General features: G+C 38.2%; 1 protein-coding gene across 10 annotated transcripts in view; it reads left to right on the top strand.

Moving 5' to 3' along the window:
• Positions 1–24,797, top strand: part of ERC2 (ELKS/RAB6-interacting/CAST family member 2) — a 574,412-nt gene that overhangs the window by 266,989 nt on the left and 282,626 nt on the right. For all 10 annotated transcript variants that reach the window (XM_072420915.1, XM_072420919.1, XM_072420917.1 and 7 more), the window contains one exon: positions 11,596–11,756. In XM_072420915.1, coding sequence (XP_072277016.1) covers positions 11,596–11,756 — 161 coding nt within the window. The remainder of the gene's footprint in view (positions 1–11,595; positions 11,757–24,797) is intronic.

Here is a 24,797-nt window from a genome sequence, read left to right on the forward strand (position 1 = left end):
TTAGAGTTTTTGTTAGGGCTGCTGTTAGTGTAATGCTAGGCTTACATTATGCACATTTTTCAGTGTTTTTTTACTATTGATAAAACGATCAATATACAAACTGATCATTGTTCCCCCAGTCCCTTTTAGCTGGGCGCACTACCTGGCGCTTTTCAGTAACCACCCAGCTGTTTTGGGGTGGTTACTGAAGAGTTGGGTCACAATATAGGCGCTGCCACCTGCCTAAAATTCCTTCCCAACCAGCTTAAAAACATATTCTGGGTTGACCACTGTTGATTCATTAACAATTTTAAACAACTGATAACAGTAAATGGTTTACAATCAGTTTTCGAATGACACTATGCCCAAATATTGGTCAAGAATTATGGATAGAAATGTATTTGTGTGAGGGTATTCCTAACATAGCTGTGAACTTTGTTGGTAGATGAAAAGGTCAAAGATTTATAGCAACCTAGGGTTCCTCCAGAGGTTGCTAGGGGTCCCTTGAGCAATGAGAAATTTGAGCTTCTCGGTTCAGTTTTAGTGACACCAATGATCTTTTTGGCTTTCTGTAAGAGTGCCATTTATCCAACTGGAGTGGTGTAAGAGGCAATCTTCACACTGCCCACTGTGCTAATGTACTGTGAGCTGTGGATGTAGTAATTATAACGGGATCCCTGAGGACCTGATGTTGAGAAAGACTGGCTTATAAGAACTTCTGTGACCCTCAAGAACCAGTGAAAGCCCATTGCATCCTTAAAAAACCACCAACAGGCAACCTTAATTTCACCTTCCCTATTGATTCCAATGCATTTTGGCAAATGAAAGGAATGGCTTGCATATAAAATGTATCTTTGTCTTCACATCCCTATCCCTCATTGTTCTTCTGTGGAACAATGCGCATAAGGTTTTTATTTTTTAATATTTAAAGTCACAAAATGTAACCTAATGTTCTCACAAAACCTTGAAAAATTCCCTTCCAATTTTCCTCTGGCACATTTTCTTATGTTATATAATATAATATAATAAAATACATCTCTGATGCCTGTTATACAGCATGATTTTGTAAATGGCATTGCTCTGAATATCTTATTTTATGAAAATCTGAGCTAATAAAGTGTGAAATTTAAATTTTCCAAATGCCTAGTTAGTAAAATAAACACTGCATCAAAGCTGAACTCCGTGCAAATGTCTAAATACACAGATGAAATACACAGACTGTGTGGGAGCTGTTGAACCTGCCAAAAGATTTGTATTTCTGTCCATAATATCTTGAGATTTGCACATCTCTGCAACACAACACAGCCAGAAGGATAACACATCTTTCTTTGTTATAGTTTAGGAATACATTGGTGTCATCCCCACCTTCAGTTTGTTCATTGGACTATAAAGGAGCAGCTGATGTGGTCATCTCTTTGCTCACTCTACTATCTCCTCCTGTCCATTTTTGTGGTCAAAACACTTGCTTCTAGCATATATTTTCCAATGCAAAATTGCATATCTCTTCTGTTCCTAAATGGCTTCATCTTCTTGTCTCATGGAAGATGAGCAGCTCATGATTACCTTTCTTTTGATTCTCCACTGCTGTCAGAACTGCACTGAAATACCCAATGTGTCCAGGTATAATGGAGAATAAAACCACTTTTTCCTATGTGACAACTTGACAACTGGCTACTTAGGCACCAGTTCCATTACTTGGAAAGAGTTCTCAACCCTTTGCAAGCTCGATTGGAACTGAATTAGAGTTTATATCAGGTATTTTTTTTTTCTTTGTCAACCCAAATTCATTGACAAAGGAATAAAGGGAAGAGGGGGCCAAGTTTAAAGTTCAATGCTGCACAGTTTTTTGCCGTTTCTGTACTGGAGAAGACCCTTCGCTCTGTATGATAATTTTTTATTCCAGATGTCTTTGGTCTTGCCTGCTGATGTCCTTTTTGCTTGATGGTTGGGGGATCCATCGTACTGCAGATTGGTGCCACACAATAACCCTTTGTCCTGCATTTTAAAATCACAGGTCCACTTTAATGAAATAAGTCCAGATGGAGGTTCGTCGTCTCCTTTTCCTGGGCACCCAACCACTAGATGTCGGTGAACTAGCATATCATTTTTAGCAGACGTTTGCCATGTTTGCCAAAGAAGTTGTAAGTCAATGGAAACAGTTTAAGCAGCAAACCACCCCAAGATACTTTTTAGAGAAGTGTCTAAAAAACCACATTGTAACCAAACCTCAACCAAACACATATAAAATGGTATTTCAGCTGCTTCATTTGTTTCAGTAATATCCAGGGCTTGGGTCAGCCGAGCACTGGTTGACAGCGGTAAACTGCAGCGGTCTAATACTCAAAACATTTGTATCAGTTATACAGTTATATATAGTATAATGGTGCGTAAATTCCTAATACATTAGGATAAAGTTGCAGCACAGTGTAACATTGTATTTTTCTCTGAACTCTCTCGGCCACACAAAAAAGCTGTCACACCCTTCAAGCTTTTAGGAAAGGCCAAGTAGAGGACAGTGGAAATAAAGATTAAAGGCTGCAGTGGAGGAGAGGTTAAGCACAAAGACTGCTGTTTTTTTCCAGGTCAGTCAGTGAATAATTGGCACTTATAAGATTTAAACAAGTCCCTTCTCCCCCTTTTCTACTGTCTAACTGACAATTGACTAACATTATTCAGCAAACTGCAGTGTAGACCAGAGGCAGATGCATTTCAAAGCTCAACTTAAAAATTTGTTTTGTGTTTCCAATGTGTTTTATTGCATTTTGATATGGTTGAAATTGATAGCTGAGTAAAGTGCAGTTGATCTACTGTGCTGATTCTGTGAATGTTTGAGAAAGTTTGAGTATGCACATCACAAATTGGGTGGTTTAGCTTTAGGAATATTTTTAAAGTACAGCTATTGCAAACCTAGGTCTTTTTATTTTTTCTTTCTTTCTTTTTTTAGGTTTCACTTCTGTGAAACTGGTACTGGTTTATTGGATTGGAGAACTAATTGTTCTGAGATTTGTAGCTTAAGGTCCCCTACATTAACCCTCCCTGTGACTACAACCCTAACAGTAATCTTCATGCTTGCCCTCCGTGTAACCAAAAATGAATCCATTTTTCTGTTCTCTCCAGCCACTTTTTGCTGTATGCCCCACCTGGATCTTTCACCGATTGTTATTGGGGGGTTACTGAAAAGTTGTGTCACAATACAGGGGCTACCACCTAGCTTAAAAAAATTCTGCTTTTTCCCAATCATTTTTTGTGCACCTCTAAACACAGAAACAGAATTTAAACAATCACTGTACACACAGCACTGTTCAGTTCCATTAGAAGGGGGAAGAGCGAGCTGCACCCTACTGTGGTCCCCCCATAGGAAAATAGTGGTTGTCCCTGCTCAGGTATTCATAAAATTACAAGGCAGAGTCATGAACAACATTGGAAGACTGCTGTACACATTCTAAATTTTCATCTGAAATAAGCACAACCATTGGACGACAATCATCTAGCATGTGTACCTAGCTATACACACCCTGTTTGTAACTCCAACCCACCATGACTAATCCTTTCACCAAACCTTTCTCCTTTCTCCAACCCTTTCTCCTTCCAAACCTAACACAAAATCTCCTTGTAATGCCAACTACAATACTAACCCTGCCTATACATCCTAAACCTTGTGAACCTTTTGCTATCACTACCTTTAAGCCCAACCTTAACCTTCCTTGTAAGGCAGATACACACTTGCAATTGTTTTCATCTGATAATTGGCCCAGGGCCTATACCGGACAAGAATCTTATGTGTGTACAGCACTTGTCGTCGTAATACAATTGTAATGGAAGTGAAGGGGGAGAGCGCGCAGCGGGGTGCCGCTCTGTCGTTCTCCCCCTCCTCTCTCCATAGAGCAGAACGATGCTGTATGTACAGCACTCGTTCATTCGTTCATGCATCATGCAGTCAATAGTGGTTGAAAAGGATTGTGGAAGTTCCTTTCGAACGACAATTATTGCATGTGTGTACATAGCCTAACCCTTACCTTATACCCTTAAAAGTCCCAAAGTTGCTGACTCAACAAAGCAATAAAAATCAGCTTCCCCTATCAGCATGTTGTTTGTTTGCACACAAATACCACAGGACCACTGATTGACTTGTGCTTCATGTTAATATTTCTGCATAAGTCCTCTTTAACAGGAATAAGGCTTTGGTACACACATCAGACTTCCAGGCTCGTAATCCTGTTGAAAAAGCCTGCTGTAAGTCTATCATCAGTTTGAGATGATTGAAAACACAACGCTAGTGGTTGCATTCAACTACACTGGAAATAATTATATATTTCTGATTATGTTGAGATGTCCCATCTTTTTTTAACATATATTTGTATATAGTTTTATAACGTATTAGTTTTCTAGGCTTACTGACGATTTGGAATATCCAAGGAACACTCACACAACATATCTGTACATGCCCATGATAGCAGCTGGAAGATTTATGAGATGTTTTAGTTTTCACTGCCCTGTTTAGTGTGTCTGCTCTGTGTTTACCTCCCACATTGGGTCACTTCAACTGTGTAGTACAAGTCCAGCTCTAGGCTTTAATTTACACAGTTTGTTCTGTTCAAACATTCACTATATATCTTTTAAAATATTTGGCCTGGGTCAATTTTGGAAAGGCAAGAAGGAATTGGATAAAGTTTATTGCAGGTGTGACAACTTTGTGAACCATTGTGTTACTTTTCAAGTCTGCATGAACAAATGTTAAGTATGTCAAAATATTCAGCACCAGTATATTTTGTTTTTAGAAAAGTGTCACCTTTTTCTTTTAAAATCAGTCCTTGGTGTCCTGACGAGTGGCTTTGCTCTGGTTGAAAGCTGAGCATTATCTTAGTCATTTGTTCCTCACTTTTTCTGTACATTGTAAGTTCACTGCAAATCACAAGGGTATAAAACTGCAGAAGGCTGATGTCAGGTATGTGGAAACATACACAAGGACTTACATGATTGAGCCATTACAGAGAAAAACTCTCAATCCGGGAAGTGGATGGTTTGTGGTTATTGGCTGGTGTCACATCATGGCAGAGTTGCACATTTTATTGGTAAAGTGACATTGTCTGGGCTTAAACTCATCATTAATTTGCTGCAGACAAAAAAAGGGATTGTAAATGAAGGTGTTGTTAAAGCAAGTACTGTGATATCTGTGCCTTTGACATTAGACACATCTTGGTCTTACTGTCGATGTTGGGGTTCCTCCACATCACTGGATGGCACATTAGTGATCTAGGAACCAGCAACTGAAACCACAATGCAGAATAATTGGGATCATACCTGTACAGCGCATTAGGGCAGACTGAATGGGCCAACACACCACATTGTGGTGCACTCGGGCATGATGTAACAAAAATGTATTGCCTTACTAGGGTGCAAATCAACAATAGCCCTGCAACACATAAAGTGCATGGTGTAATTTTATCATGTAAAAGTGTGATCCTTGCCTAAGCAAAGATTAGACTTGCCACCAACTTCGCAGGTAGGTATTCAGCTTCTTCTGTTTCAGGATGCCGCTGTTTAAAATGTCTCTGTTTGTTCAACAAGACTGCTTTAGAAAACATTTTATTGTGTGCCCTTTTGTAAAATACTTGTACTTTTGTTAAAATCTTTTTTTCCATAGTAGTCACAAGCACAGACTATGGGGTCTATTTATAAATCAGTGAATCTGACATTCACCAAACATTCTCTAGTGGAGAAACCTTTAGGTCCATGTTTTTTTTTTGAATGGCATTGATTAATACTTGGTAAATGTCAGATTCACTGCTATATATATGGACCCCTGTACTATATATTCCCTGTGCTTTGCCTTATCTTTCCAAGCCAAGGTTGTAAGCATGTTCAGGCAAGCTCCTTTTCCTTGCCAACTCTTTTTTTTTGTCTGCAGTTTATAAATTGTGCTTTAAAACTTTATCAGGGTCACACAATATGGTGATGATTTTATAAGTAAAGGATAATAAAATATCATCTCATATCATCATCTCATCTCATTTATATTCATGGACGTAGGATTTTCCCACTGGAAAAAAAAATGTCTTTGGAATAATTTCACTCATATGAACAAGTAGCCAGTCAGTATCCGAACATTTTGTTATATCTCTGGATATCTTAAGGATCTTTTAGAAAAAGAAGGATGCCTGTTGGGATAGGTTTCCAGTTCCGGTTGTTTGCTGAACAGCATGAGGAAGTTGTAGAAATCTGACACCTGAGAATATACAGGATGTGGCTGCGATTGACAGGCTTGTCAGATCAAAATCATTGTGTTTGACAAGAAGGAATGAGACTTGAAAGGAGAGTTTCTATTAGGTGAGAATGTATTGCATTCCCAACACGACATCAAATGCAGGAAACAAGATCCTTTATGTTCAAATGAAACAATTTCAGTCTTTTTTGGTAAAGTTTATCTTGACACCCTTTAAGACAGACCTCCATGTTGGTGACATCCCACTCAGTGCTTAGTACCCAATTCCGAGACCCCCTTCCTTTTCTGAAAATCAACATACAGGTGTCTTCGGTCCACTCCCGTGAAGGTAGTCTGCCTCCTCATCTGTAGCCTAGCACTGGTCCAATACACTATAGAAAATGGGCAACACGGTGGCTCAGGGGTTAGCACTCCGGCCTTTGCAGCGCTGGGTCCCAGGTTCGATCCCCAGCCGGGACATTATCTGCATGGAGTTTGCAGGTTCTCCCCGTGTCTGTGTGGGTTTCCTCTGGGTACTCCGGTTTCCTCCCACATCCCAAAAACATGCAGTTAGGTTAACTGGCTTCTCTCTAACAATTGACCTTAGACTATAATAATCACATATGACTATGGTAGGGACATTAGATTGTGAGCTCCTTTGAGGGACAGTTAGTGACACGACTATGTACAATGCTGCGTAATATGATGGTGCTATATAAATACTGTATAATAATAATACATTCAATATTATGACATCAGGTCAGCATTTTAATATGCATGGGGAGACGGTTGGGTGTCTATGACTCCTTTAGCACTTAGGATGGTGGCACAGGATTGGGGGGGGGGGGGGGGTTAAAATACATGTATAAACTATATATTTAAATTTATTTGTAAAGTAAGAAACATGTCAGCTGATTCCTACTTTATAAAAAGAAAGATGTCAGTAGTGTCGGTATTCCTGCAATGTTGTTGACTGTAATTTAATTGCATGATATATATAAATTTAAAAAAAAATAAGTGTGAGTTATGAAAAAGTTGCACTTGTCATGCTTAAAAAAAGAGAATATTACCATCAAATAAAAGGTGAACCTTCATTATAGCTAGAGCTGTGGAAATGTGGAGTAGTCTTCCACAGGAGCTAGTTCTACCCAACTCTAGAGTTTGCTTTATATAAGGACTAGTTTCAAAATGAAAAAGATATTACTAATTATTAATAGTAAATAATATTATGATTTAGAAATTTGCTTATGTGATTGTCTAATTTCCTAAGTAATTATGAAGAAACTACTTACCTGGTAGATCAAATCTAATCACCCTTTTTAGAGGGGTCACTCTGGATCAGATATAGTTAGAGTGTTCTTGGGATGCAAACTGCAACTAGCTAGATAATGTGCATGATGACAGCAAATTTGTTAATACGTTATATTTGTAGGACTCAACAGTTCTGCCACTGAAACATAAACAGTTTACTTTATGGTAAAAGTATCTTATTTTCTGAAAGATAACATTTGGTATAGTTTAGTTTGTAAAGACCTAAAAATTAAATTCATGTATCATATGGTATTTTTTGTGGAGTTTGTGCAAACCCTGTAAAAAGCACCCTTGCAATGGCATTGTAAGACAGGATAAGGGAATTCTTGCTGGAAGCCAGTATGATCCCATACAAGTACGATTTCCTTTTGCTCCAAAAGGTGTCACTGTAAGGCAAGAATGATTAGTAAATGTTCTCCGTGAATTGTGCAGATACAAATGAGCGTCAGAAAATATAAAAATGTGCAAGTTTTTAGCCAGTTATAGTATAAGCGTAGAGACAATCCTTTCTAGTAACACAAGCTATTATTCTTTATATCTGGCATGTGGATTTTATGTCTGAAACTCATATAAATGTTCCTCTGTAATATGTCAGCTGCAAGTTCTGACTGGTTGTTATCAGAGCTGGTGGTAGGATTGAGGTATTTTTATGTATGCCCATGAGGACGTCTGAGCTCCTAACTGTCCTTGTTCTAGACAGACTCTGTTCAGGTCTAAAGTCTTCCACTGCCCCTTCCTTATCCAAGAATAGTCTCTATGTTTGGTCAATTCTAAGAACTTTACAGATCGTTTGGCTGGCTATAAAAAGCGTTACTGCCAAACACCAGTTCTTTTTTTATCATTTCTTCTTATTTTTTCTTTTTTTCTGAAATGTTCTCACCTTGATGGGCTACCAAATTCTTCTTTTGATGCCAATCTGTAATTATATTAAAAAAACAAAGGAATATAAGTCATCAAAACACCAATTTGGCACTATAAACTTGTATGTATTCAAAACTTTCTCTATGTTCTTTTTTGCATTATTACATGATTTATCATGCATTAATAGGCCAAAAATTGGACAACACTCTTCAAGACATTGCAGTGAACTAGCAGGGAGAACCTGAATGCATGCATAAGTTTGTGTTAACACATTGCTGTGAATGGCCACTAAAATGAATAATTGACTTTTTGCAGTGTTCTCCTTAGCCCCTTTTAGCCGGGCGCAACACCTGGCACTTTTCCAGTAACCACCCGGCTGTTTTTGGGTGGTTACTGAAGAGTTGAGGTATAATACAGGGGCTTCCACCCGCCTACACTTTCTTCCCACCTGGCTTAAAAAAATGCCTGGGTTGAACACTGTTTATGGTATCTTTTTAATGTTAAAATCTAAATAAAGCTTCATAGTTTGTCTGCATCAATAAAATGTTTAATTGTCAAACAATCCATGTGGCATTGCTTCATGTTTATCTACTCCAATGCCTGCAGGGAACCTGGACCTGCAATATGTTTTAGAGGAAGATTTCTGTAAGAAGTATACATTGTCTACTGTGGATGATCTCCTTTAGGAAATAAATTCTTGACTGTTGTGATGATTCTTAAAAGGAATCCTGCATAGAAATAAAAATGATGTTTCTGAAAATGGTAGTTTCTAGACTTTATCTTTAAACAAACACCAGCACTGGGTAATTTAGGGAAAAAGTGACAACATAAGCTGACAGCTTAACACTTCCTACCCCCACAAAGTATTCTTACTTATTGGCACTCTTTTGCAGTTTTGTTTTTCTATCTAAACCTTGATTTATTTGCTGACGGAGCAAGTTTTCCAGAAATGGCTAGGCACATGAGTCAAAATGATATAACTGTAGGGTATACAGCTAGCTGGCTTTAAGAAAGCATTGATACGGGAATCTTGTTAAATTGTCATAGTCATGGTGTCTCATCACTACGCTCTTTAAAGTCTGTGGTGCTTTCACATTCAAGGAAAGTTAAGAGCTTCCAAACGACCATCCTGCCTCTTAACGCTTTCATTTGGTTGCCGAAATAGACAATTAGGATTGTGGAGAAATGGGGAGCTGTAGAAAGCATTGGGATTGAGTGGACCCCCATTTTTCTTTCCCGAATCAAGACTTGCAGGTTTTAGACTCCAGTAAAAGTTCATTCAGGGACATTATAGTGCCTATATTGCAGTTCTATTTCTATACTTTAAAGTCTTTAGTATATTTAAGTGTACATTAAACATGGCAGCTTTGTGGTTATCATATATGTTATCTTGTACTCTGGCTCTAGTTACTATCTGTGCAGTTTGTATGCTCTCTATATGTCTGTTTCCTTCATGTACTCCTTACAAAATTTCCTTATTTCCTTACAAAAGAGTTTTTGGCTGCCATGTTATTTGGATATGTATTTCTGTGTTAGGGATAATAGAATACAAAGTTTTAAGGGAACAAAGCCTGCAGTAAATGATTGTCTCGTGCTTTCCATAAATTGATACAGATAATGTCAGCTTTATATTAATGAGTATTATAAAATGTTACAGATCACCTTCCGCTGTCCTAAGGTAGCCAATTTTTACTCCTAAGAAAGTCTTGGAGATAAAGTGTTATGATCAGTCTTAGAGAGCCACAGCCAAGGTCTCTGGCATGTTGCAGCTGGCTTGTAAACCCATCACTTTGTTAACTGTTCAAAGAAAATACCTTGGATATCTGTGTAAATTTCTAAAATAAAACCTTCACAATGCAATCTATAATTTCAAGAGCTCTTATCTCTGTTTTTTAAAGCTATCATTGAGGCGTCCCACTACTTTTAAAGAAAACGTAATAATCAGAAAGCCTCGTTTTCCTAAGTGTGTTTACCTAACACTTACACGGAGCATTTTACAGGGATGTGGGTTCTGCAACAAAGCATCTGTAAAGGCTTGTCTCTAAACAGAGCATTTATTGGGCTGTCCCTCGCTCTCACATCATCCTGAATATAATATTTTATCCTTCTTCTTCATCTAGGCAACCACAATATTTGGTTGGTTTCTGTGGTAACAGCATGTTGTGTCCTGTGCACCTGTTAGGGATGACTTATGAAACTGTAACAAGAAAGCTAAAGTGTAGCAGTTTCCTACGGCAACTCTTATAGTTGCCATTTGAAACTTCTTTTGACCCAGCATTCCTTCCTCCAGTTTCATAGTTTAAATTTACAGTTTATAGTTATAGTGATGGAGGAATGCCAAAAATGGACAGGGGACAAATGACCCGTACATGTATATTCAGCTGTGCATTGACTCCATCTTTAACCTATAAAGGCCCCACAACTATGAAACTTGATTGGGAACCAGTTTAAGCTTTATGGGTACTCCTTTACTTCCTCCATGACACTTCTTGGGGTAACTATCTATTGGCTAGGTTGGATCCTATCTCTTGGCTAAATTCTAATAAAATTAGTCTTGGTAGATGTGTATCAGATAGCACTATCAGTGAAACAAACTTAAGTACAATAGAGCCTTAAACTAAACTAAACGTGCAATACTCACATTTCCCTGTTTCATCACCGAGTGCCACCATCTTCTTCCTTCTTCATTTCCTCCTTGCAATCTTCGGCCATCTTGATTGGGCTGGCTGGGATGATGTAACTTTCGGACGTAAAACAGTTACGGCACACGAAAGGGAAGGCGGAATTGTAGGGTATCCTGGCAATCAATTTTTGACAAATCCCCGTGCTATCAGGCACAGAAGACAGTTTACAATTTTACAGAACATCACCTGTCCCTTCCTGTAATAATGACCTACCTGATCGAACATTTTTAAAAGTGGAACTTTGGTTCCACTATAACCCTGGTGTTAGGCAACTGAGATCCTAAGCTAGCAGATATTATAGCTAGTGCTTATCACATGGCAAGTAAAAAGGCCAACACCAGCCTTGGGGATCCATATAATAAATTTAATGAATAGGATATTTCATTTGGAGATATGTATATACATATATTTATCTCCAAATGAAATATCCTTTTCATTAAAGGTTGCTTATTTTGGCAGTTGGTTGCTTGTGTGAGTATACCCAGATGTACTTTTTAATTAAAACCTTTTTATTAATTGCCAAGAAGAAAAAAATCTAATTTCTTTCCTATTCTTTAGATGGATGATCTCATGAATGCTCTTGAAAAGACAAGACAGGAGCTGGATTCCACCAAAGCCCGTCTCTCTGCAACTCAACAATCACTTGCTGACAAGGAAGCACACCTGAACAACTTGATGATAGACCGCCGAAAACAGCTTGAGGAGATCCTGGAGATGAAGTAAGGCCGCCATTTATTTCTGCTTCATTGTACAGTTTAACATTATTTTCCGCAGACAAAGAACAGCATAATACTCTCTCTATCTATCTCTCTCTCTCTTCCTATATATATATATATATATATATATATATATATATATAAATAATATAGATATATGTATAAAACACATGGTCTTGAACTGTAGTCTAAACTCAGTACTTATTTCTTTTCAAATAACAGTTTATGGTTTATGTTTTTTTCTTTTTAAGAACTTCAGTCTATTGACTTTTAAATAAAAACCCAAATGTACACCAAGAAAACTTTAGATTAACAGAGAGTGCAGAAAATATTGATTTTTATTTTTTTTTTACTTTTTTTTTTTGTGCACCAGTGCTTGCCACAATATTCCGCTTTTCCACAGCACAAAGAAAATAAGAACCACTGTCATCTATATGAGAATAGCAGTCTGCCTTTAGTGGTCCAACACAACCCTGCACAGTCACAACTTCTGAACTCCATTCAGCAATAAGAATGAGTATTGTTGATTGAAGCACAGTAGTTGTGTCTGAACTTGTTTCATGAATGGCCTTTCAATATATATCCCTAAAGTGTTCAATTAAGTTAGGATTAAGGCTCAGTTCAGACCACACCAAGATCATCAAAATCTCTATGGACCTGGCTTTGTGCGAGGGGCACAGTCATGCTGGAACAGAAAAGGGCCTTCCCCAGGCCACAAGGTTCGAAGCACACAGTTGCCTGGAACTTCACCAGAAACAAAACAGAAAGATTGAAACAAGAGTGAATAAATAATATATTGAAGTTTACAAACAAAACAAACAAACGAAAATGTATTGAACATTTCTCCATGTTTCGATGACTTGGACATTTAGTCAAAATGTTCCCAATGATTACATGCAAGGAGGGTATCAGATGTCAGGATAATACACCCAGGCTTGGTGTTTTCAGCAACAGTTAGTTCCTGTGTCTAGTTCCCAAGTGACAGGTATCCATCAATTGCAGACTTTTTCCCTGTTCTTTGCTGATATCACAAACAGATTTGTCTGTACTTTTTTATGTTTGGACATGGCTTGTTTATCTGGGATATGGTATGATATGATATATTTATCTTATAGAAGGGATCGCTCTGTGTCACACAGTGATGGTTGCAACACAGTAATATTTAAAGCAATCTGTATTAGTATATGCAGTGTGTCATGTTAAAACAGTGCCTACAACATGCTAAGGCTACGCACACACGTGCAATGGTTCTCGTACGATAATCAGCTCAGGGCTTATATTGGACGGGAATCTGGTGCGTGTACAGCACTCGTCAGAGTGCAAATCCACGGACGACAAACAAACTCAATGCAAGTGAAGCAGGTGAGCAAGTGAGCGCAGCAGGGTGCCCCTTCGTCGTTCCTCCCCTCCCCATAGAGCAGAACGCTGCTGTATGTACAGCACTCATTCGTGCATCGTGAAGAATCCTTTCAAATGACAGTTTTCTCACGTGTGTACTTAGCCTAAAACAAAAGAAATTTTGGCTTTCAGCATCCTTTAAATGAATCGATAACACTGCAAACCTAGCTGCTTTACTAGTGCACTGACTATAGATATATTTTCTTTTTTTCTGTTTACTTTATCTAAAATAAATATTTTTTTCTCTCCAAAGATTGTTATGCAGTCAAATCTAACATTTAACAACATGATATTAACAAACATTTTATTAAACATAGACATGTTTTCAAGGCAGAGAGGCAATAAGACAATTGCAGAAAATGGTCAGCATCCTCCTGGAATTCAGCCTGTAATGCATTTATAGATGTAATAAGGGTTTTTGTTTTGTACTTTTATTTTGAGTTTTGCTTTATTTGACATCTTAGCACTTTGAATTTTGCTTTGCAGTAACATTTACTGTGTTTTTTTTCTTTGAATGAACATGTGTCTAATAAAACTTAAAGCAGATATAAGCTCTAACTGAATGACATTTATTTTATTACATAAACAATTCATCTTTTTAAAATAAAATTCTTTTTTTCCTGTTTTTTTTAATCTTTGCTCTAATATAATGCTTCTAATTACCCTGCGCCTCTTTCCAGCTATGCGTGTACTCCCATGGCGGCTGCATGGCATTTGTCAGGGCAGGTTGTCCTGATTTTGATGGTGACAACAGTGAACCGTGTCTGTGTAATGTTTGTGTGTTGAAACCTCACTTGTAATCTCTGTTGTTGCAGAGTAACAATTTGGAGACCAAATGTTTTCAGCCTATAACACCATTCTTTTTTGGTAGGATCACCTGCTATTGTTTCAATGAAAACTGCAGAATTTACCATTGAAATTGCTTTGTAGATACTCATAATGCATTTAAGCCTTTATGAGGCTAGCTGTCTGGCTCTTATACTGATATTATACTTTAAGCACTTCCTGAGTGAATGACCTGCAACAATTATTCAGATAACATTTTCTGACTTTACTGGTTATATGCTTTTTTCAGATCAGTAACTCCATGTGCTGACATAATCCCTAGATATGGACAATGTTTATTTTTGGGTTTTGTTTTTGGTAGAAAAACAGTCAATCTGAAAATGTTCATACTTGTACGGCCCTTAGCTTAGGTTCCATATGCCTGATGTATCCAGACATATCCTTGAAAGGTAAGTGTCATACTCCAAATACATCCATTATGGAGAAGTTTATCTTAAGAACATATTCCTGCTGGAAACAGACACCTCATGTTACATCTCCCGTCCATCTTTCTATTAATGTAATAATTCCTGGTCATTCTGTCTCACTGAGATGCTGCACACGTGGAGCCTGTGACGGGTTTCATCGTAAAGAAACGTCTCTCTTGTTTTGAACATTCTGTCACTTTGTTTTCCCCTGACGGGCTCCTCTCCTCTGGATGACTGCGCCTGGTCTTTCTCCATTGTCATTGCCTCTCTGTCCTGCAATATCAAAAATTATCAGCCTTCCTGACTGAACTTCTGCACTTGAAGATAATGCCATTAAATACACATAGTCAAGATACTAATGGTGAAAGATAGTAATGGAAATGGTTACAAGCAATAAAAAAACTTTTTCAACAAAACTATAGTGCCTGTGTGTTATATGATTTCTGGTCAAGATTTAGCAATAACAAGCATGGGCAAAACTTTGAAATTAGCCGTTCCAAGTCCTTAACCTTTTCTAAAATGAAAAAGCAGTCCTCGTTTTAATACTTGTCTTCATTCAAGAAAGTCACCTGTTCATTGATCCACTAGTACAAGTCTTCTGGGTTCACACCCAACCTAATTCAACCCAGTTCCTATAAGCCCTGAGCATGAAAGGGCCACCTCTTGACTTGGACTCATAGAAGAATGTTACAGAGAGAAGAATAATATCATTATTAACTATAATTTTTATATAGCGCCAACACAATACACATCACTTTTCAAAGTCCATAGTCATGTCACTAGCTGTCCCTCAAAGGAGCTCACAATCTAATGTCCCTATCATAGTCATATATCATTAATAGAGTCTAAGGTCAGTTTTTTGAAGGGAAGCCAATTGACCTAACTGCTTGTTTTTTTGGAATGTAAAATGGGACTGAAGTACCCAGAGGTGCTAACCTCTGAGCCTCAATACCAGCCAATATCTTGAGTTGGTGCAGCTCCTGACAGCATTTATTATGCATCTCCATGTTAAAAAGAGATCCAGTGATGTCATGAGGCACAACTATCTCAAATACCCCTCGAATTATTACAATTTTTTAAAGAAATGGGTGGAGGGAGTCTAGCAGGGGTATCCCAAAGCTGGAGTTGGGCATAAACTGTTAGGGTTTATATTTTTTGTCTGGATGCTGCATGTTGTACAGAATTATTTTGTAACATAATTCTATTGCAAGAAAAACATATTTCTATTTAAATTAGGACTAAACTAATAGTAAAGAATACTTAAGACAGATTCACACGTTTTATCAAAGTTTCAATTACAAATTGTATAAATCATTGGTAAAAATTTACTTATATACCCTATACTTTTTTAGAAGACTGTAAAACTCTTGTAGACCTTTTATCTGAGTTTCCTGTGAATGTGCATATACCCTGTTGGCAATTGATTGTCACTTTTTTATTGTGGTTACAACTGAAGAACGTGAGAGTACACTGGGCTTCTTATAGTCCAGTGATAATGAGCTATCTATATTGAATAAATCTTGTCACCCTTGGAAATAAGTTTCTGTGAATACACCTTGGTGGTAGCATAACAATAAGGATTTCATTAAAAGCCATATTAGATACACTTTGATGGGTTTCTATCTTAACCTCCTTTCATCATTTTAATGAGATCCTATGCAAAATTCAGCAAATGGGTAAAATTACCCATACATGGGATATTTTGTCCTCTTCAGTCTCCAGAGGCTTAGATTTGAGTTTTTAGCTATTGAATTTAGTTGCTAACAATTGTGTCGACCCGTTTTGTGGTAGTTCAAGGGGTTTTGCCCCATTAATAAAACTGTCCTGGTCATGTGTGGCCCTCTGGTCACCGGGGATAAAACCATTTAATTGTCATGTTCCTTTGAATTTTATTATTTCTGCTGCATTCTAGTGGAAATGTTCACAGGATGTGGTCAGTAAGTTATAGCCGGATGGGTCTCTGTGTGTGCGAATGTCGGAGATGATTTCCAATGCTTATATAAAGTTTGCATTTTCAGTAAGAGCTCCCGGCATCTGCTTTAGTCCGGTCTGACATCTAATCCGGCTGAATTTACTGGTGGCCATTAATTGTTAGTGTTCAGGGATCTTTCAGAATATCGAGGAACTGAATCACTTTAAGACGTTTACAGAAGGATGAATAAAGATTTAATAGGAGGATTTATCAGTTAGTTACCACTTCATTTTCCCACAGTATCTGTTGTAATTTTTGTAATTGCTGTCTTCCTTGTCTTTGATGTGAGATAGGCCAAAGGGAATTCCAGTTATGAAGATCCAGTATAGTGTCAAATATAACATTTTTTTTGTATTTTACCTAATGATTGTTCTGGTTACTTTGATACATTGTAGGTAAAAGTGAAAATAAAGATTCGAGATTCATATAGAACACTCAGACTAGGGTTAGAGGTTTTTAATCCCTCAGCCCAGCACAGTTCTGTTTAATGAAACGGAGGATGAGTGGCACTCGGCAGTGCTGCACCATTGAAAAATACAATGGTTGCGTCTGATCAGCTGTTCATCAATCCACTAGGGTGTATTGAATGACGCAGAGGGACCGCAGTACACGTTAGATTTTCTCCAAGGCAAGCTTGGCTGTTCATTTCGGGCAACAATCATCTGTTGTATACATAGCTTCAGTAAATAAGTCCTAGGGCTATTTGATCGGTTTAGAAGTCGGAAACTCTAAACGACTTTGCCAGAGGAGGTTTGCCAGAGGTATATTCAGTACAAGTTTCCTTCACAGTGGGATTACAAAAGTGATTGTTCATTACACTTACTTCACCCAGTGCCCCATTTCCCCTTTTGGATTATTCCTTATTATTTATTTAGTAAAGTTTACCAAAACCAATGCCAAATATAAATAATTTAGCTTAAAACATGATGTACCGATGCCTAATTAGTAAGCAAAAATTCTTCTCAAAATCTGCCCCCACAGATCTAGTTATTCACTTGTTAACTACTACTATTTTTTCATACTTGAAGAATGGAATGGATTGATGTCCAGGCATGACCTAATTTACCCTTAAACCTTCTTTTTTAAAAGCATGTCACAGTAATTATTTTTACCTTGCAGTGAGAGACAATTTGTATTACTTGTGAAATCATCATCAGACTTGCTGCTTAGAGCTCTGTACCCATTGACATACTATCAGAACTTAATAATGCAGGAGCCCTTTACCTACACAAAGTGTGTGAGAAGGTTTTTGGTATTCAAAACAGCAACAATATTTTGAAGGGAAACAAATCAATGTGTTCATCTAGAGTGGGGCAGATGAAGGTGGGGTATTGGTGGAATTCTGTACTCCAGCAGGCAGGGTTGAAAACTCCTCTTGGGATTTTAATGCAGCATAACACTGTGTAGTCAACCTAAACAAATAGTTAGGAACAAACTGAATTTCTGGTAGATCAAAAGTCTTTTTTTGTCCTTGCAGTGTTTTAAAAGTATGATAAACCCTGCCTACCCATGATTTCTCCTCCTCTTCGCTTCCCTTCCTTATAGTGATTCTTGAATTTTTGCTATGTTGTTATCACGACCACTTATTTTTATACTGGTAATGTCCATTTATACAACTTAAGAAAAAATGTTAAACAATAGGATAATAAAATGATAAAATAGGATGATTTTTCCCTGACATACACTTTAATCCGTGGTAAATAAACACAATTACATTTGCATTTGTATAGTTTTGTTTTTAGGCTATAAATATCTAAGCAGGCCCAGCAATTAACTATTTTTCATGCTTTACCGCACCGCTCTGCATGAACAATAATATAGTGATATTTCTTTTTAATGTGGCATTGTTTCAGCTGAATATCATATAGCATATCCCCATGCAAGCAAATAGCATAGCATCCAAAACAAGTAAAGTTCCTGCTGAGAGTGGATAGTCCTATCCATGCCTAAACACAAACAGAACAGCAGGATGTTAATACAACAGAGACTTCCGGGGAAAGTAGTCAGCCGTCTGATATCTTCTTTAGATCTATGGGATGTCGGCTCAGGCATGAGTAGTATCAAGCTTTCTGTTCACTTTGTCCCAACTTGCATTTTTGACACCTACTTGCAAACACCATAAACATTACAAGCCTATTAAAACTACTGCTTTGTTCTCTGGAACAGAAGCTCACAGAACTAAAAATGTGTCTGTTCAGAGCAATATGGCCACCTGCCTATCTGTCTCTGAGAAAGAGCGAGAACAGCGTGAAGGCCTATTTACCTGGCAAATTGTTTGAAGGATATAATGATGCTGTGGTGCTGATGAATGCTTGGTGTCACCTCAATTGCTGTTTACACCTCAGCTGATGCCATAAAACTTGACAATGTGTCTTCTTTATATGGATGCAATTTTGTTGCTATTGCTAAGCAGTCTGGAATTCTTTAGGCTGACAAATTCCACAGTGTATATGGCTTTTTGATGGACATGAAAGACTGTAGTGCTCCATTGCAGGAATTGGAATATTGGATGCATACTGTGCTTGGCAACTTTTCCAAAATTTACGAACACTCTCATTTTGTTGAAGGTTTGTCCCTGCTTCTCATTTTTGGCCAATCAAACAGTGAAACCTTTCTTTTGTGCATACTAGGTTTTGTCATTGTCATGTGTTCTGTTAGTTTATCAGGTGGACCTGAACTCCAAATAAGAAGATTTGCTATGTATAGTGAATATATAAAATCTTTTGGGTATGTAGGTGTGTCTAGGCACCCCTGTACCTAGGAATCTGATCAATATAGTTTAAATCTAAGACTTGGTACACAGGTCCAATAATTGTCTTTGGAAAGGATCTTTCACGATCCTTTCCAACGACTAGGGACTGCACTATGCATGAACAAGTGCTGTACATACAGCAGCGTTCTGCTCTATGCAGGGGGGAGAACGACAGAGCGGCACCCCGCTGCGCCCTCTCCCCCTTCACTTTCATTACGATAGTTCATCATCCGTTGATCCGCCAGGGCCGGTCGTTTGGATGATGGAAAACGGGCGCTGTACACACGCCAGGTTCTCGTCCGATATCGACCCTGAGGCGATTACGAAGACACTGTGACCGATGTTCTCAGAAGATTTAAGGCCCGCTGATACCTGCGGTGGAAAAACATTCTCTGCATGGCAAACTGCTGCTGTGTGCCCAGGAGTGGCAAACTGCACCATAGGTATCCTGTCTGTGTCATGGTTGTGGCTGCAATTGCAGCTGCCGGGTGGTTCTTCCTTTAAATAAAGAAAAACTCCACACAGCCAAAAGTGACTTTATACTTTGTAAAAATGTGCTATAAATTTCTGCGGTCAAAGCCTTTTGCAACCATGTGCAAAAAATGGCCCCAAACCATAATTCATTTGAATTAGAGAGGCTGGGATCGCGGTTGAGCCTGCAGCAGAACACTGCATTTTTACTGCAGGTCTCTACTGAACTGCTTGTTATGCTCTGACATGAGGAAGCAAAGCCTTGCCTTTGCCAAGATGGCCGCCTTCACGCTAGGGCACAGGACAGAACAAAGCATGGTAAGTTAGTAATTAAGAAAATATCAGCTCGAGGGACATGCAGGCAGAACTAGTGACTTGTTAATTGCTCTCTGTCTGCTTTTTTATGTCACAGTTCCAGTATCATAACACTAGGAACCAAAGGATTTATTTCAACAGGGTTCCAGAGTGTAGCTGAGCAGTGCCAGGATGAAACTTAAAAATATTGCATGGTATTTATGTCCATGATTCATTTTTATTGTCCAGAGTGTTCCTTTAAATATTACTTTAACCACATCAGTGTTTAGTTTAGATCCATTAAAAGATGCAAGGTAATGTAAAAAAGCTCTTAAGACCTGGATAGAACATGAAGATGTCTGTGGCGTAGTAAATGGGGATATAATTAGCTTAGCGTTGTATATAAAAGGCCTTGGTTGCTCTAAGTTTTCTGTGTCTGATGCCGCGCTGTTTGTTTGCCAGCTGAATAATTCCCTTGTCTAATGCAGCCCGTTCCCAAGGGCCCGAGTGACACAGAGGGCACAGCTGATCCACTGCAGACTTCCACATTGGTAGAGTCAGCCAACAAACCTATTATGGCTCCTCCAGATGTTCTATGCCTTTGACAAAATATGAACTTTTTCCAGAAGTTCTGTAGTAAAGTGCAGGGCTAGAGCATCATCATTTCAAAAGGGATAAAAGGAAGGAAGAGGTAGGCTGTAAAAGTTTAGTTGCTGGGATCCATGTTTTTACCTCATCATGGTAATATTTTTTTTTAACCCACTGTTCAATATTAAGTGCTGTTTATGCCATCCACACTCATTACATTCTCAACTGTTTGATCTTGTCTTTAATTCTGCATTCAGCATAAAAGGTACCCTGGTATGAAATATGATGGGGTTGATTTACTAAAGAAATATAGGCTGTTCACTTAGCATAGCGAATTAGCACCTTGCAAGGGATATTTCCATTAGCTTTGTGAATGTGGTGAAGCTCAAACCATAACCATCCAATAATTTATAGGGAGGAATTAGGTCAGAAAATAATAATGATTTCCATGTATAATACAGGGCTCATTTTAAAATGTTTTTTTATGCACATCATTTGGCTAAGTTGCTCTTGAAGGATCAATCGGAATTGTCAGCTTGTTTCCAAAATGCTAAAAATGTTCTGCTATGCATGGTTTTGCACTAGGGGCCCAACTATATCCTACCTAATGCCCCTCTATAACTGATGAGGATTTCCTTTACATTTAGTACCCCATAAAGAAGCATGGAGGCAGGACAAAGAACAGTGAACTATTCTACACGTCTAGGTATATGAACATCGGCTCCCCCCACTACTCGCTGTTGTTTGTTTTTCCGGTGCCAGTGGGTGAAACCAAAGTGCGTGACAGTAGGTGTACGTAGTCTTCTTTTTCAAGTCATGATGACCAGTAGTTGACAGACACCTAGACATGTTTTTTTTTTTGCTATTGTGTAACACTAGATGGCAGATCCTGCATTGGTACGAAACAAGTATCTATGTCCCTATTCATATATGGTTACAAACTTTATAAGGAAAAAAAAAAATACACGTTAATACTCAATCATTTTTTTTTTTTACTTTCACTGATCGCTTTCACATGTATCTCCAGACAAACATAGCATTAAAACATAAACCATAAAACCAATTGCTGTCTATTCAGTAGTATATCAGTATTTGGTGGCCTTACCCTTTAGTATCTGTATTAGGTAAATACATCCAGAAGGATTTAAGAAAATAAGGGTGCCAATAAATGACTGCAGGAGTTTTTTCCACCCACATGAAGAAGAAAGGTTGCACTTGTGTTTAAACTACCACTTTTGGCCTTCACTGAAATACTACTGCATAACACAGGGTAGCCTAAAGAGGCATAATTATGAAAATAACTGTTATTTAGAAAATTGTTATTAATACGTTTCTGCAGTGTACACCCCAAATGGAGGTCTCTATCGCACACTCTCTTGTCCTGTGTGTGGTCTTTGTGAAAATGGGAAAGAGCTGTGTAAATGCCTTTGGTTTAGCAAAACCCGGTTGGCTGCTGTAAATTTAGTGTGATTCAGCAGCTATAAAGCAGACAACTACTTCCAGGCTGCCAGGACTTCCTCTGACCATCTGCCACCTAAATTAGGAGAAAGGGTCTTGATTTTCCATGTGAATGATGAAGCATAGATGCTGGAAATAGCAAGGCACGAGGGAAAAATGCACCATACCTTTCCAGGGTTAAAAAAAGGCCACTTTAATTTTACATAAGTGACCTCAGAGGAAATACAAGCAAAACTGCTAGGAGACTTCTCAGGTCATGCACTGTATTCGTCCATGAATAAATCAGCAAGACGCCAATAATAAGTAGAAAACACTTGCAGGAAGGAGCTCCAAGAATGGGGGCATGAAAGCAAACTAGTGCTTTGTGCATGCAGGGTAATGTACAAGTTTATTTTAAAGGTCATTGTGAGTTAACGTGTTGTCTTCCCTGCATACAAAACCACATCTTTTGCACAAGTTGTCCTTTATTAAATGCCGCACTCCTGGTCCATTACTTACCTTTGACTTTAATTCTTTATTTCTGCCCCCCCACCCCCATTAACATTAGACCAGGTAGGATGCAAAGCTGCTTGTATTTCAGGGCAACCTTTACCAAAGGTATAGTTATACTTTAAAGCCAGTACCCCAGCAGATCATACTTCCTTGCCTCTTTATTCAGCAGTAGGAACCATGGATGTGTGTGTTACGTTGGAGTACGAAGAAGCATGTGACAACACTGGTGCATAACAATTGGCCCCGCTGGGAACATGTTTTCATTCACCTTTAGCCCTTCCTAAACATTTTCTACATGCTAGAAAGAAATTATGAAGCCTACGACCATATTAGTCTAAATGTGCCTGATCACACAAGCCTAGCAGGATTGAGCCTGGTTAGTACTTAGACGATAGAAAGAAATTGTGCAAAGCAGACTCCTTTTTGAAATTTGGAAAAGTAGGCAGGTATATTTACATCATGAAACATAAAATTATTAGACCCTTATCCTTACATAATTTTGTATTTTATAGCTTTAGATTTTACATTTTCTGATGGACCCTTGGTGTCAACACTACCAGTACATAGAGGAGCCTACCAGAAGATCCTGTAGCCTTATGCTGGGCTCATCCATCACTGGTTGCAGTCATTTCTGGACATGAAGCTTGTTTTATGCAAGTTGTTTTATGAACAATTTGTTCATCCTATAGTAGGCAAATAGTCTCTGATTCCTTTTTTGACACAATAGAGTATCACATGTCTTGGCACTGTAAGTTTGCCAGCTGCCCTGCCCTTAGAAAGATATCTTTTTAACTATTTGAATGCGAGTTAAAGATTAAACTCAGTATTACGTAATTGTGGAACATTTTTGAAAGCAGGAGTTTAGAAAATTTAGAAAAACTTACAAGTAATCACATGGATTTTAGAACCTTTAATAGGACTGCAGGGTAATCATGTAGATGTTTTAGATACAAGGTGATTTCCTGTCCTGGCATTCTGCTCACATTTGGTCAGATTTATTTAGGAGAAGAATATGTAGTGCTAAGTAGGACACATAGAAGTGTTCTAGGTAATACTAGGCCCTGTGAGTATGTTGCCTTTAGGGACTGCTAGGTGAAAAGGCAAAGGTTCACACCTGAAATACCCATTAACTATTTACTGGAACATCCTTTATACACTGTATAACCTTACTTATATAAATTACACCACCCACCTTTGCCATTTGTAGTTGGTTTAATCTCCGAAGAAGTGATGGGATAAGTTCCAAGTAACTTTATGAGGCAACTTTGTGGTTCTAATCATAGACAAGAATAGCAAACTGACTGTTAGAAGCTGAGCAGGAAAGTTTCTGGGTGGTTGGTACCTTGCCAGCCACTCAGCCACCCCCACCGCTAGCCTGATTTTTAATGAACATTTTACAGTAGGCAGTGCTGAACCACTCACTACCACTCCCATTCATTCTCTATAGGTGGCCGCAGGTGGGAAGATACATGCAGCTTCTCAACTTTATACTTGGTTCAAGGTTGTAAGGAAGTGGTATCATCACCGCAACCTCACCACCAGTCTTCACAAGCCAGACAGAACAATAGGCATTCAGTCTCAACTTATTTTCCTTTCACTGGCTAACCATTTACAAACAAACTATTTAAATCTTTAAACAGAATATAGATAGCCTGCTTGTTTTACATGTATTTTATGAGCCACTGATAAAAACACAAATTGGTTCGGTATCGGAAGGAAGATCCATTTACCGCATTCCCAAAACCTAATCTCGCAGAGTTTTTGTTTAGTCTCTGCGCAGTTTTTACTAATGCAATAACCACAAGTAATCTAAATAGCAGACCATGCAAGGAAATCCCAGCTGTAATTTGGCTGCAGGAACATTTGGGGATATCACTATCTAACAAAAAACATCTACTTAAGCCTAATGTAACTATTACCTCATTAGAACTGCAACATTAGCCTGCGCACAAGGCCCATTTTGCTGTAGGTATAGCTCGGGGTTCATAATTTATAAACACTTGGAATAGTTCTGATAGTGTTGTAAGTATTCTTTTAATTTTTTGAGAGTTGGTAAACGTTTATTGAAAGCTTATCATGATAAATTAGATTTTTTTTTTTTTTACATTTTCAGCCATTGTATATTGCTTTCTGTTGAATAAGCGAGAGATAAAGAACATAAGGGGCAGAGGGAGTAGCTCCTGGAAAAGGCCTAGTTCAAGACAAGCGGCCTCAGAGCAAACCATATGAATCCACTTACATGTAAATTGCTTGTCTATATGAATTAAGGTGAGGCTTGTGAACGGGCTGAGTTTCTCTGTTTACCGTAGGATTTTTGACAGTCTCTTTCCTCTTTCAAGTAAATTTGGCCCAAGTCCACTAGCAGC

The sequence above is a fragment of the Pyxicephalus adspersus genome, chromosome 8 (genome assembly GCF_032062135.1).
Source record: "Pyxicephalus adspersus chromosome 8, UCB_Pads_2.0, whole genome shotgun sequence".
Classification (NCBI taxonomy): domain Eukaryota; kingdom Metazoa; phylum Chordata; class Amphibia; order Anura; family Pyxicephalidae; genus Pyxicephalus; species Pyxicephalus adspersus.